Genomic DNA, 15,630 nt, shown 5'->3' with positions numbered 1-15,630 from the left:
GTTATTCCCCTTATTTTCTAATACCCAAAGCTCAGAACCATCCTAGATCTTTGGAAGCTCAACAAATACATCAAGAAATAAGGTTCTTTATGGTATCCTTGGCTAAGATAATCTTCTCCCTGTGCCTGGGAGACTGACACTCTGCCCTCAATTTATAGGAAACCTACTTTCGTATGACGAGGTTCGTCATGGGAATGACCATTATAGAATCATAGAAGATTAGGGTTGGAAGAGAACTTAGGAGGTCATCTAGTCAAACCCCCTGCTCAAAGCAGGGCCAGATGCAAACTAAATCATCCCAGCCAGGGCTTTCTCAATCCTGACCTTAAAAACCTCTAAGGAAGGAGATTCCACCACCTCCCTAGGAAACCCATTCCAGTGATTCACCACCCTCCTAGTGAAATAGTGTTTCCTAATATCCAACCTAAACCTCCCCCTCTGCAACTTGAAACCATTGCTCCTTGTTCTGTCATCAGGTACCGCTGAGAGCAGTCTAGATCCATCCTCTTTGAAACCCCCTTTCAGGTAGTTGAAAGCAGCTATCAAATCCCCCCTCAATCTTCTCTTCTGCAGACTAAATAAGCCCAGTTCCCTCAGCCTCTCCTCATATATCATGTGCCCCAGGCCCCTGATCATTTTTGTTGCTCTTCACTGGACTCTCCAACTTGTTCACATCCTTTCTGTAGTGTGGGGCCCAAAACTGGACACAGTACTCCAGATGTGGCCTCGCCAGTGCTGACTAGAGGAGAATAATCTCTTCCTAACTTTTAGATGCGTATGTAGGTGTAGCCAGGCTGGGCTGCAAGGATCATTCTGCTATGATCTTGCTTGAGCTTGAGAATGACTCTAAGAATCAGATACTAGCGGGTATCTCCCCTAAATGTGCCAAATGCAATTCTGATCCCCCTGTAGTAGACAATCTCCGTTAGGCACCCATTCATGTTAGTGTTTGAGTGGTTGTTAGATTTCACTTCAATGAATCTCTTTTAACATTACAAAACTTTTGTGAGGGGATGGGAATAACTCTGCTTCTACAGTTTGTGGCATGAATTTTCAGTTGGTGTAACTTGCACTTTCTTCTGGCTCCTTCAACATGGATGAGAAACCAATTTAGACTGTGTTAGACTTGCTTATTCACACTTGTATCCCCTTATCAGCAACGTGTAACTTACACAACACCTCTGAATGAGGCACACGAGATCCCCTTGAGTTCAAGTATCTCACACCCTGAGAGTCTAGACTTAGGGTTTGGCTTCACTTGCAGGTGTGCAGAGCTGGGAGTTAAAGCTGTCTTCATACAGCTGTGTAGGGAAAGCGCTGCAGTGTGGCCACATTTGCAGCATTTGCAGCTCTGTTGGGAGTGGTGCATTATGGGCAACCATCCCACAGAGCACCTCTTCCCATTCTGGCATTGTGAGAAGGGAGCGGAGGGTGCAGGTCATTCTGCTTCCTGTCCGAATGCCCCGTGATGTATCGCTTCACATCCCAGCAATCCCTGGTTTTCCGTCCACGTTTGGCGCCATCTTGCCTCTTTCAGCGGTCTCTGTGCAGCACGATTTCTGTGGGAAATGGAGCCCGAACTGCTGAGTATGCTGACAAGCCTCGCCAGCACATCACGTTCGGCAGTTGAGCTATTCCTTAAGATCCAAAGTGATAAGGAGTCCGACGATGATTGCGAGTTGCCTGATGTGTACGACACGAAATTGCTGCTGGCATTCACAGAAATGCTCAGCACCGTGGAACGCTGCTTTTGGGCTCGGGAAACAAGCACTGAGTGGTGGGATCACATCGTCATGGAAGTCTGGGATGACGAGCAGTGGCTGCAGAACTTTTGGATGAGAAAAGCCACTTTCATGGGACTGTGTGCTGAGCTCACCCCCACCCTGCGGCTCAAGGACACGAGATTGAGAGCTGCCCTGCCAGTGGAGAAGCGGGTGGCTATTGCAATCTGGAAGCTGGCAACTCCAGACAGCTACCGATCAGTCGGGAACCAGTTTGGAGTGGGAAAGTCGACCGTTGGAATCGTGTTGATGCAAGTTTGCGGGGCCATTAATCGCATCCTGCTAAGAAGAACCGTGACTCTGGGGAACGTGTAGGACATTGTAGATGGCCTGTCCAAATGGGTTTCCCTAACTGTGAAGGGGCGATAGATGGGACGCATATTTCTATTCTGGCACCACCCCACCTAGCATCAGAGTATGTTAATCGGAAGGGGTATTTCTTCATGGTTCTCCAGGCGCTTGTGGGTCACCGTGGGCGTTTCATTGACATTAACACAGGCTGGCCTGGAAAGGTGCATGATGCACGCATCTTTCGGAACACTGGCCTGTTCAGGAAGCTGCAGGCAGGGGCTTTTTTCCCAGACCGGAAGATCAAAGTAGGGGACGTCCAAATGCCCATTGTGATCCTTGGAGACCCCGCTTACCCGTTAATGCCCTGGCTCATGAAACCGTACACAGGAAGCCTTGACAGCAGCAAGGAACAGTTCAACTACAGGCTGAGCCAGTGCCGAATGACTGTGGAGTGTGCTTTTGGCCGTTTAAAGGGGCGCTGGAGATCTCTGTATAGTAAGCTGAACTTAGGGGAAAGCAGCATCCCCGCAGTTATATCCACGTGCTGTACCCTCCATAATATTTGTGAAGGGAAGGATGAAAGATTCAGTCAGGCATGGACCTCTGAGGTTCAAAGCCTGGATGCTGAATTTGCACAGCCAGAGAGCAGGGCAACTAGAGAGGCCCAGCACAGGGCTTCAAGGATTAGAGATGCCTTGAGGGAGGAATTTGAGGCTGAACACCAAAGTGATGTTTGGTGCCTTGCACGGGAGTGAAGTTCAGTGGTTACAATGTTGGTAGGAATCATTGTTTGCTAAGCTGGTTTGCAGTGCCTGTTTCTTTCCTGGGCTAAGATATCTTTGACTTTCTGCAATAATAGACTCTTTTCAAAGCCAAGAATTCATTTATTGAAAAGAAACTAACTTTATTGACAGACACACAGCATTTTGGGAACCTAAAAGGGCAGGCGGGTGGGGTGGGGAACTGTACAGTCAGAGGTTTGAATATGTCCTATCTGGAGTGCTGTGCAATGACTGCTGCACTTCAGGATGCCTGTACTTCATGGTGATGGGGGGTGAGTGCAGAGGGTAAGGGTCGTAGTTCTCAGGGCTGGTTGGTGAACATACAGGCATTGTCGGCAGCTGGTGGTAGTGGTAAGAACCTGGATGCTAGGGAAAGGGGTTTTGAGCTGACATGGGGACACAAGAGAAAGAGCTTTGGGACAAGGGCGACGGGGGGGGCGGGCGCGGTTGTGCTCCGCCTGCATGGCTACAAGCGCCTGGATAGAGTCTGCTTGGCGCTCCAGGATGCTTATCAGCTGCTTTGTGCTTTTCTTCCTGTCCATTGCATTTCTCTGGCGGATCCTGCTTTCCCTTTCCCTCCAGTCCTGCACTTTTTGATTCTCTGTGACAGAGTGCTGCATAACTGCTTGCAGCAGGTCGTCTTTGCTTTTTCGTGGCTTCTTCTGGAGGTTTTGTAGTCTCTCAGCCGTTAATAACACGGGCAGTTGAGATCTCAGGGTTGCATCTGTAGAGGCAAAAATGCAACACTTAACAGAGGCAGCATTGTTTATACCAGACAGTTATCCCCCCGCAGTTAAGGAAGGTACCAGTCTTCACAATAGCATAATTTTCCCATCCCAAAGAGAGCACACATAACCCACGGGAACCCCGGAATGGTGAGTAAGGGGGACTGATTATTTCAGGGCTGTACTGTCCTCGGGGTTTCTGTTCTTTGGGGAAAGCAAACAGCTGCAGGGAGCACCTACACTGAACACTCTCCCAACATTTTCCACAGGAGTTGATCCTGGAAGGTATCTCGCTGCTGCGGGTCACCTGGGAAGAGCGGGAGGGTCTTCTACAGCAATGCAGATTCCACCCTGGCCCCTATGCAGCTTGCCTGTGTGCAGCAATGGTCCCCCCACCCCTCGCGGCACAGTGGCGTGGACGCATTAGCCTGACTGGGACAAGGACCACAGTGGTTCTCCCAAGAAACCTGCGCAAGCGCATTGCTCACGCTCTGGCTGAAACATTTGAAGAGATTACTGAGGCCGATTACCGCGACGTGATAGACCACATCAATGGGCTATTCCGCATCTAAGCATGCATGCGTGCAGCCCTAACTCTCCCTCTTCTCCTGAAACGTTTCCATACTGAAAATAAAAGCTGCTTACCGGGAACTCGCTCCTCTGTTTGTCCTCCACCAAGTACCGGCTGTTGCAACTGGCTACCTTCCTCCTGGCTTGAGAAGAGCTCCTGGCTGCATGCCTCCTGGGACTCCGGGGTGTCTCCTCCCACCCCAGTACCCTCACTCTCGCTTTCCTCCTCCTCCTCCCCCGCTCTGAAGTGTCCATCGTGGTCCTCGGAGTGGAGGTGGGGTCACCCCCAAGTATCATATCCAGCTCTTTGTAAAAACGGCAGGTCGTGGGGGCAGCGCCGGAGCGGCGGTTTCCCTCGCGAGCTTTGCAGTAGGCACTCCACAGCAACTTCACTTTAGCTCTGCACTGCAGCGTCTCCTGGTCATGGCCCCTTTCCAGCATGGCCCTTGAGATCTGCCCATAGGTATCATAATTCCTACGGCTGGAGCGCAGCTGGGACTGCACAGCTTCCTCCCCACAAACACTGATAAGGTCCAGCAACTCGCCATTGCTCCATGCTGGGTCTTGTTTGCCACGTGGAGGCATGGTCACCTGGAAAGATTCACTGATTGCACTTTACACCTGGCTGAGCAAACAGGAAGGGGATTTTTAAATTTTTCAGGGCATTTAAAGGGCGGGTCTGATGCTTGGTCACCTGAGGCCAGGGCAGTAGAGTTCGAACTGATGAGCAGAGCGGCTGAGTAGGCATTGTGGGATACCTCCGAATACCTCTGGAGGCCAATAACAGCGCTTTTGGTGGCCACACTGGCAAAGCAGTGCTGCATTAGCAGCGCTATAGTCGTTATTTCCCAGGTCGAGGTGAAGTACAACCAGTGCTGTAGCCAGGGAGATACAGCGCTGTATGTGCCTTGCAAGTGTGGACGGTGAGTGAGTTGCAGCGCTGTAAAGCCACCACCAGCACTGCAACTCTCCAGTGGAGCCAAGGCCTTAGAGCAGCTACTAGGAGGATATAGGAACAAGTAAAGTTCAGTGGGTTGCCGCTGCTCCTAATGGACACTTACTGTCAGGTCCTCGGCATGTAAGTTGCACTCATAGACTCCCTGACTTACTACACCTTGCACATAATCTTCATTAAAGATGAAAACTTGTTTGAAATGGTCTGACCTTTCTAATGCCTTCTTTCCTTTCTCCCCCAGATAATCTGATCAAAGCCATCCTGTCAGCAACCAAAGAGTATCGCCTCACTCCAGCCCTTGACAGGTAAGGTGAGACCCTTATAGACTCATAGGCTCTAGGACTGGAAGGGACCTCGAGAGGTCATCGAGTCCAGTCCCCTGCCCTCATGGCAGGACCAAATACTGTCTAGACCATCCCCGATAGACATTTATCTAACCTACTCTTAAATATCTCCAGCGATGGAGATTCCACAACTTCCCTAGGCAATCTATTCCAGTGTTTGACTACCCTGACAGTTAGGAACTTTTTCCTAATGTCCAGCCTAAATCTCCCTTGCTGCAGTTTAAGCCCATTGCTTCTTGTTCTGTCATTGGAGGCTAAGGTGAACAAGTTTTCTCCCTCCTCCTGATGACACCCTTTTAGATACCTGAAAACTGCTATCATGTCCCCTCTCAGTCTTCTCTTTTCCAAACTAAACAAACCCAATTCCTTCAGCCTTCCTTCATAGGTCATGTTCTCAAGACCTTTAATCATTCTTGTTGCTCTTCTCTGGACCCTCTCCAATTTCTCCACATCTTTCTTGAAATGCGGTGCCCAGAACTGGACACAATACTCCAGTTGAGGCCTAACCAGCGCAGAGTAAAGCGGAAGAATGACTTCTCGTGTCTTGTTTACAACACACCTGTTAATGCATCCCAGAATCATGTTTGCTTTTTTTGCAACAGTATCACACTGTTCACTCATATTAAGCTTGTGGTCCACTATGACCCCTAGATCTCTTTCTGCCATACTCCTTCCTAGACAGTCTCTTCCCATTCTGTATGTGTGAAACTGATTGTTCCTTCCTAAGTGGAGCACTTTGCATTTGTCTTTATTGAACTTCATCCTGTTTATCTCAGACCATTTCTCCAATTTGTTCAGATCATTTTGAATTTTGACCCTGTCTTCCAGAGCAGTTGCAATCCCTCCCAGTTTGGTATCGTCCGCAAACTTAATAAGCGTACTTTCTATGCCAACATCTAAATCGTTGATGAAGATATTGAACAGAACCGGTCCCAAAACAGACCCCTGCGGAACCCCACTTGTTATACCTTTCCAGCAGGATTGGGAGCCATTAACAACTACTCTCTGAGTACGGTTATCCAGCCAGTTATGCACCCACCTTATAGTAGCCCCATCTAAATTGTACTTTCCTAGCTTATCTATAAGAATATCATGCGAAACTGTATCAAATGCCTTACTAAAGTCTAGGTATATCACATCCACCGCTTCTCCCTTATCCACAAGGCTCGTTATCTTATCAAAGAACGCTATCAGATTAGTTTGACATGATTTGTTCTTTACAAATCCATGCTGGCTATTCCCTATCACTTTACCACCTTCCAAGTGTTTGCAGATGATTTCTTTGATTACCTGCTCCATTATCTTCCCTGGCACAGAAGTTAAACTAACTGGTCTGTAGTTTCCCGGGTTGTTTTTATTTCCCTTTTTATAGATGGGCACTATATTTGCCCCCTTCCAGTCTTCTGGAATCTCCCCCGTCTCCCATGATTTCCCAAAGATAATAGCTAGAGGCTCAGATACCTCTTCCATTAACTCCTTGAGTATTCTAGGATGCATTCCATCAGGCCCTGGTGACTTGCAGGCATCTAACTTTTCTAAGTGATTTTTTACTTGCTCTTTCCTTATTTTCTCTTCTAAACCTACCCTCTTCCCGTAAGCATTCACTATACTAGACATTCCTTCAGACTTCTCAGTGAAGACCGAAACAAAGAAGTCATTAAGCATCTCTGCCATTTCCAAGTCTCCCGTTACTGTTACCCCCTCCTCATTGAGCAGTGGGCCTACCCTATCCTTAGTCTTCCTCTTGCTTCTAATGTATTGATAAAAAGTCTTCTTGTTTCCCTTTATTCCCATAGCTAGTTTGAGTTCATTTTGTGCCTTTGCTTTTCTAATCTTGCCTCTGCATTCCTGTGTTATTTGCCTATATTCATCCTTCGTGATCTGACCTAGTTTCCATTTTTTATATGACGCCTTTTTATTTTATAGGTCACGCAAGATCTCAAGGGTAAGCCAAGGTGGTCTTTTGCCACATTTTCTATCTTTCCTAACCATTGGAATAACTTGCTTTTGGGCCCTTAATAGTGTCCCTTTGAAAAACTGCCAACTTTCCTCAGTTGTTTTTCCCCTCAGTCTTAATTCCCATGGGACCTTGCCTATCAGCTCTCTGAGCTTACCAAAATCCGCCTTCCTGAAATCCATTGTCTCTATTCTGCTGTACTCCCTTCTGCCTTTCCTTAGAATTGCAAATTCTATGATTTCATGATCACTTTCACCCAAGTTTCCTTCTACTTTTAAATTCTCAACAAGTTCCTCCCTATTGGTTAAAATCAAGTCTAGAACAGCTTCCCCCCTAGTAGCTTTTTCAACTTTCTGAAATAAAAAGTTGTCTGCAATGCAGTCCAGGAACTTATTGGATAGTCTGTGCCCCGCGGTGTTATTTTCCCAACATATATCTGGATAGTTGAAGTCCCCCATCACCACCAAATCTTGGGCTTTGGATGATTTTGTTAGTTGTTTGAAAAAAGCCTCATCCACCTCTTCCGCCTGATTAGGTGGCCTGTAGTAGACTCCCAGCACGACATCACCTGTGTTTTTTACCCCTTTTAGCCTGAAGCAGAAGGAGCAAATAGTGACACTTCATCACATTTCCTAAACACAGTCTCCCAGGAATTGCCGGTGCTTTGGATATAGGTCAGGAGCTGAGAATAGAGTTCTCATTCTAGTGAACTCTGGGAGCTTTGTTAGCTCAAACATTCAAAGGGTATGTTTACATTTTGACTGCTTCCTAATTGTTTGCTTCTAAAAGCATAAAAGTAATGCGTACCATTGCATAGCTACACCCTCCCCTCATCCCCCAGCAATGTACTGGCAACACAACCAAATCACGCAAAGATTTATTCAAACAAAAGAAAAGGGGCGCAGCTTGTTCCGACAAGAACAGTTCACTCATATCTCACTCTTAAAGCTAGTAGGTGTGACTGCAGTGGTTGAGTTGGTGATAAGATGGATTTAGGAACTTTTATGGGGACTTCAAGGCTTGAGCTGGTATAATGCAGATTTGTGTATTCAGAACAAGCTCCTTCCAACTCTCTGGTCCTATCATAGAGCTTGTTCTGGAAAATCCTTAGCATGTTTATGATCAGCTGTCTGATCCTTTTACCCTCTTGCATCCTGAGCCTTCCCTCCTTATTTGACCTTCAGCCTTGAATCATAGAATATAAGGACTGGACGAGACCTCAGGAGGTCATCTAGTCCAACCCCCTGCTCAAAGCAGGACCAACCCCAACTAAATCATCCCAGCCAGGGCTTTGTGAAGCTGGGCCTTAAAAATCTGTAAGGATGGAGATTCCATCATCTCCTTAGGTAACCCATTCCAGTGCTTCACCACCCTCTTAGTGAAATAGTGTTTCCTAATATCCAACCTAGACCCTCCCCCACTGCAACTTGAGACCATTGCTCCTTGTTCTGTCATCTGGTACCACTGAGAACAGTCTAGATCCATCCTCTTTGGAACCCCCTTTCAGGTAGTTGAAAGCAGCTATCAAATCCCACCTCGTTCTTCTCTTCTGCAGACTAAACAATCCCAGTTCCCTCAGCCTCTCCTCGTAAGTCATATGCGCCAGTCTCCTTGTCATTTTCATTACCCTCCACTGGACACTCTCCAATTTAGTGGGGAGTAGGGATCAAAACTGGCAGTACTCCAGATGAGGCCTCACCAATGTCGAATAGAGGGGAATAATCACTTCCCTCAATCTGCTAGCAGTGCCCCTACTCATACAGCCCAAAATGCCATTAGTCTTCTTGGCAACAAGGGCACACTGTTGACTCACATCCAGCTTCTCATCCACTGTAATCCCCAGGTCCTTTCCTGCAGAACTACCGCTTAGCTAGTCGGTCCCCAGCCTGTAGCAGTACCTGGGATTCTTCCGTCCTAAGTGCAGGACTCTGCACTTGTCCTTGTTGAACCTCATTAGATTTCTTTCTCTCTTTCAAATCCTCCAATTTGTCTAGGTCACTCCAGACCCTATCCCTACTCTCCAGCTTTCTACTTCTCCCCCACCCATCTTAATATCATCCGTGAACTTGCTGAGGGTGCAATCCATCCCATCATCTAGATCATTAATGAAGATATTGAACAAAACTGGCCCTTGGGGCCACTCCGCTTGGTACTGGCTGCCAACTAGACATCAAGCCATTTGGGGGAGGGATAGCTCAGTGATTTGAGCATTGGCCTGCTAAAGCCAGGGTTATGAGTTCAATCCTTGAGGGGGCCATTTAGGGATCTGGGGCAAAAATCTGTCTGGGGATGGGTCCTGCGTTGAGCAGGGGGTTGGACTAGATAACTCCTGAGGTCCCTTCCAACCTTGATATTCTATGATCACTGCCTATTGAACTTGACAATTTAGCTGGCTTTCTATCCACTTTATAGTCCATTCATCCAGCCCATACTTTTTTAACTTGCTGGCAAGAATACTGTGGGAGACCGTATCAAAAGCTTTGCTAAAGTCAAGATATATCACATCCACCACTTTCCCCACATCCACAGAGCCAGTTATCTCATCATAGAAGGCAATCAGATCAGTCAGGCATGACTTGCCCTTTTATTAATTCCCTCACTAAGTGTTAATTTCTGGACCTAGGGTAAATTTTTTCAGAAGCTCTTAGGTAGCTTAGGAGCTCTTGAAAAATGTTAGCCCTGTTCTTTACTGAACGTTCTCCTACTTTGATCTCGCACTAACAAAGTTCTTGCTTTCTGACCAATTCATGTTTTGCCTCCTGACCCCTTCTGAGCTTCCAATCAGACTTTCCATGACCACCAAACTCATCAGCATTCCTGATATCTCTGCTGCTGTCAGCTGCCTCCCCACTCGCCTCTGCTCTGTTGCTTCCAGAGCAGTAGCTCTGCTGTAGTTAAGGTGGAAAATTGCTTGCTGTTTAAATTATGACTATTCTAGGTGCTCTAAAATGCACATCTGGATCTAAAATCTGCAGATTCAGATTATCCTGAAATTTCCTGTGCCTCATGGAAGTGTGGAGTGGGCAGGGTTAGTGGTCCAAATTTGGAGTTCTTTGAGAAAGGGGCTCTTGAGATACAGCCCCCTTTTAAGAAATCATGTGTTTAGAAAATTACCGGGTTCTGAAGAGGGGGTTTTTGGCTCACACCTGTGGCTCAAACAGTTGCTCTAATCCTCCCCAAACTGATCTCTCCCACTCGGGAATTATCTCAGGTAATGCACGGCTTGCACTGCTCCTTTGGGGAAGCAATATTTCAAAAGGTGTTGAGAGTTAAGTTTGTAATTCCAGCTCAGTTTGAGCTGAACGGACACACTAAAGATGGTGAAGTGCACATGTGCCATAAGACTGGTGCTCTTTTGCAGGTCAGAGGTTTTGCAGGCCAACTTATGTCACCATAATTGGGTGGCTCGAGGGGCTGTGCTGTGGCCCTTTAACCTGAGCAGCATCCATGGCCTATGATTTTGAGTTCGAACCTTGGCAGCTTTTTGAGACTGTTGAGCATGTTGTTATATCTCTTCCTGTGTTCATTAGAAACTTATTTAGGAAGTTTTTCCCTGAGACCAAAACTTCTGGTTTAAGAGCCAGTATTTCAGAGTTCTCTAAAATCCATGTGCAACTCTGATTCTACGTTAGATGTGTTATCAAGGAAACAGGCATTAATTTAACAGACCACGGACTCTAGTAAGTACTTAGGATAATATAATCACAACTCATGTTCCTCACCTGTTTCTTGAACAATGTGACTGAATGGGACCATAGGAAAGCAAGTCACTGGCTTACTTCATCAACTCTGGAGAGCTGGAGAAGCTACTGTTGCAGCATTATTTTAAAAGGGTAAATGAGATGACATGAGTTCTGGGCAAAATCATGGAAAGGTTAATATGGAATAGAATCACAAAAAAGATGGTATCTCAAATAGTGCAAATTAACATGGGTTTTATGGGAAATGAATCTTGTCAAGCAAATTTGGTATTTTTTAAGAGATTACAAGTTTGATTGATAAAGGTAAATGTATTGTGTATTTAGACTTCTGTAAGGCATTTGACTTAGTCCGAATGACATCCTGCTCTAAAAAGAGTATCACTATACAAGATAAATGTAGCCCATATTATCTGGATTAAAAGCTAATTAAATGAGAGATTTCAAAAATTAACTGTAAATGGGAAATCATTATCTAGTAGATGTGTTTATAGGGTGGCCCTGCCGGGATCTGTTCTTGACCCAAGGTTATTCAACATTTTCATCAGTGATATGGAAGAAAATAGAAATTCAAGGCTGGTAAAACTTGCATATAACACAATGGGTGGAGTGGTAAATAATGACGTGGACAGGTCAGTTATAAAGACTGCACCAGATTGCTTGTAAACAGGACTCATTTGAGCCACATGCATTTTAACAGAGCCAAATGAAAGATGAGCTATCTAGATGCAAAGAACGGGGATCACACTGATAAGATGAGTGATAGTCTCCTGAAAGTCAGTGACACTGAAAAGGACTTGGGGTTGATGGTAGATAACCAGCTGAACATGAGCTCCCAATGTGGTGGTGTAGCTAAAAGAGCAAATGCGATTCTGGGATGCCTCAGCAGGAGGATACTGAATAGTAGGCAGGTGGCATTACCCCTCACGTGGCACCAGTGAGACAGTTACTGGTTTCAGCACTTCAAAAAAGATGTTGAAAAATGGAATGAGTTCAGGAAAGAGCTATAAGACTAATTCAAGATATGGAAGATCTGCCTGAGAGTGAGACACTTAAGGAGCTTAATCCACTTAGTTTATCCAAGAGAAGGTTAAGAGATGACTTGATCGTGGTCAAAAAGGCGTCTTTTAAAAATTGGCAGTCAGATCCTACTGAGGCAAATAGAAAGGAGCCTAAATCCTGACACATCAAATGCAAAGGTATAATTAGGCAGGCCCAGAAAGAATTTGAAGAGCAACTAGCAAAAGACACAAAAACTAACAACAATTTTTTTTTTAAATACATCACATGTAGGAAGCCTGCCAGACAACCAGCGGGGCCACTGGACAGTCTAGGTGCTAAAGGAGCACTCAGGGAAGACAAGGCCATTGCGAAAAGCTAAATGAATTCTGTGCATCAGTCTTCATTGTAGAAGATGTGAGTGAGAGTCCAAAACCTGAGCCATTCTCGGTAGACAGCATTTCTCAAACTTCATTGGACAGCAACCCCCTTCTGACAGCAAAGTTGCTACATGACCCCAGGAGGAGGGGGACTGGGGCCGCAGCCCGAGTCCCGCTGCCTTGGTTGGGGGAGAGGGGGCCATAGCCTGGGCCCTGCTGCCCTGGATTAGGGGGAGAGGGGGCCACAGCCTTAGCCCCGCTGCCCTGGGTTGGGGGGATGGGGGGGCCGTAGCCCGGGCCCCACAGCCCCGAGTAGGAGTGGATCTTGGGCTTCAGCTTCTGCCCCTGGTCTCAGCAAGTCTAATGCTGGCCCTGGCAAGCCCATTAAATGGGATCCTGACCCACTTTGGGGTCCCAACCCACAGTTTGAGAACCACTGTTCTTAGGTTACAAATCTGAGGAAATGCCCCAGATTGAGCTGTCAGTGGAAGAGGTTTTGGAACTGATTGATATGTTTAAAAAGTCATACGTTACCCCAGCCAGATGGTGTCACCCAAGACTTCTGAAGGGAACCCAAATATGAACTTACAGAACCAACTGATAGGTAACCTATTGCTTACATTAGCTCCTGTATCAGATGACTGGCAGATACCTAATGTGATGCCAAAAAAAAAAAGGCTCCAGAGGTGATCGTGGCAGTTACAGGCTGGTAAGCTTGACTTCAGTACCAGGCAAATTGGTTGAAACTGTACATAAGAACGGCCATACTGGGTCCATCCAGCACAGTATCCTGTCTGCCGACAGTGGCCAATGCCAGGTACCCCAGAGGGAGTGAACCTAGCAGGTAATGATCAAGTGATCTCTCTCCTGCCATCCATCTCCACCCTCTGACAAACAGAGGCTAGGGACACCATTCTTTACCCATCCTGGCTAATAGCCATTAATGGACTTAACCTCCATGAATTTATCCAGTTCTCTTTTAAACCCTGTTATAGTCCTAGCCTTCACAACCTCCTCAGGTAAGGAGTTCCACAAGTTAACTGTGTGCTGTGTGAAGAAGAACTTCCTTTTATTTGTTTTAAACCTGCTGCCCATTAATTTCATTTGGTGGCCCCTAGTTCTTATATTATGGGAATAAGTAAATAACTTTTCCTTATTCACTTTCTCCACACCACTCATGATTTTATATACCTCTATCGCAACCTTTCAGAAGTGCTGTGCTGAGTCTTCATTTATTCACTCTAATTTAAGGTTTCGCATGCCAGTAATACATTTTAATGTTTTTAGAAGTCTCTTTCTATAAGTCTACAATATATCACTAAACTATTGTTGTATGTAAAGTAAATAAGGTTTTTAAAATGTTTAAAAAGCTTCATTTAAAATTAAATGAAAATGCAGAGCCCTCCAAGACTGGTGGCCAGGACCCGGGCAGTGTGAGTGCCACTGAAAATCCGCTCACGTGCCGCCTTTGGCACCCGTGCCATAGGTTGCCTAACCCTGCTCTATCATATCCCCCCTTAGTCTCCTCTTTTCTGAGCTGAAAAGTCCTAGCCTCTTTAATCTTTCCTCATATGGGACCCTCTCCATACACCTAATCACTTTAGTTGCCCTTTTCTGAACTTTTTCTAGTGCCAGTATATCTTTTTTGAGATATGGAGACCACATCTGTATGCAGTATTCGAGATGTGGATGTACCATGGATTTATATAAGGGCAATAAGATATTCTCCGTCTTATTCTCTATCTGTTTTTTAATGATTCCCAACATTCTGTTTGCTTTTTTGACCGCCTCTGCACACTGCGTGGATGTTTTCAGAGAACTATCCATGAGGACTCCAGGATTAGTTGTAGCTAAATTAGCCCCCATCACATTGTATGTATAGTTGGGGTTATTTTTTCCAGTGTACATTACTTTACATTTATCCACATTAAATTTCATTTACCATTTTGTTGCCCAATAACTTTGTTTTGTGAGATCTTTTCAAAGTTCTTCACAATCTGCTTTGGTCTTAACTATCTTGAGCAGTTTAGTTGTCATAAACAGATAGCTAAGGGTTAATGTCTCTTTCACCTGAAACACCTGACCAGAAAACCAATCAGAAAACCGGATTTTTTCAACTTTGGGTGGAGGGAAGTGTGTGTCTGAGTCTTTTGTCTGTCTGCCTGTTTCCTCTGAGCTTTGGAGAAGTAGTTCTATTTTCTAGTCTTCTGTTTCTAAGTGTAAGGACAAAGAGATCAGATAGTAAGTTCTATGGTTTCTTTTCTTTGGTATTTGCATGAATATAAGTGCTGGAGTGCTTTGATTTGTATTCTTTTTGAATAAGGCTGTTTATTCAATATTCTTTTAAGCAATTGACCCTGTGTTGTATCATCTAAATACAGAGAGCACATTTGTATGTATTTTTCTTTCTTTTTATATAAAGCTTTCTTTTAAGACCTGTTGGAGTTTTTCTTTACTTCAGGGAAATTGAGTCTGTACTCACCAGGGAATTGGTGGGAGGAAGAAATCAGGGGAGTTCTGTGTGTTGGATTGCTAGCCTGATTTTGCATTCCCTCTGGGGGAATAGGAAAGTACTTTTGTTCCAGGATTGGGAACGGAGAGGGGGAATCACTCTGCGTAGTTTCACAGAGCTTGTGTCTGTGTATCTCTCCAGGAGCATCTGGAGGGGGGAAGGGAAAAAGGATTATTTCCCTTTGTTGTGAGACTCAAGGGATTTGGGTCTTGGGGTCCCCAGGGAAGGTTTTTCAGTGGGACCAGAGTGCCCCAAAACACTCTAATTTTTTGGGTGGTGGCAGCAGTACCAGGTCCAAGCTGGTAACTAAGCTTGGAGGTTTTCATGCTAACCCCCATATTTTGGACGCTAAGGTCCAAAATCTGGGAATAAGGTTAAAACATGAGTGGCAGCGGCGGGATATAGACAGAATCCAGAAGCCAGTAGGAATATTATATTTTTCTTTTCTCTGCTAAGGGCTTTTTAGCAGAGAGAAACAGTTTGGTTTTAAAAGGGAACCAGAGAGAATTTTTTTTTTCTGCTCTCTCTAGCAGTTTGTGGTTTGCATGTTAAGCGAGAAGACTGTTGAGGGTCTTTTGTCATGCAATAGCCCTCCCATTAGGAGGCAAGTACCAGCACTTATATGCATGCAAATAA

The 15,630-nt window shown here is 45.6% G+C and overlaps 1 protein-coding gene across 13 annotated transcripts in view; it reads left to right on the top strand.

Annotated features, from left to right (window-relative positions):
* ST3GAL3 (ST3 beta-galactoside alpha-2,3-sialyltransferase 3) overlaps nucleotides 1-15,630 on the top strand; it is a 444,286-nt gene that overhangs the window by 291,349 nt on the left and 137,307 nt on the right. For all 13 annotated transcript variants that reach the window (XM_030572865.1, XM_030572866.1, XM_030572862.1 and 10 more), the window contains one exon: nucleotides 5,346-5,409. In XM_030572865.1, coding sequence (XP_030428725.1) covers nucleotides 5,346-5,409 — 64 coding nt within the window. The remainder of the gene's footprint in view (nucleotides 1-5,345; nucleotides 5,410-15,630) is intronic.

This window comes from Gopherus evgoodei, chromosome 8, assembly GCF_007399415.2.
Source record: "Gopherus evgoodei ecotype Sinaloan lineage chromosome 8, rGopEvg1_v1.p, whole genome shotgun sequence".
Taxonomy (NCBI): domain Eukaryota; kingdom Metazoa; phylum Chordata; order Testudines; family Testudinidae; genus Gopherus; species Gopherus evgoodei.
This window is presented reverse-complemented; position numbering and strand designations above follow the sequence as displayed.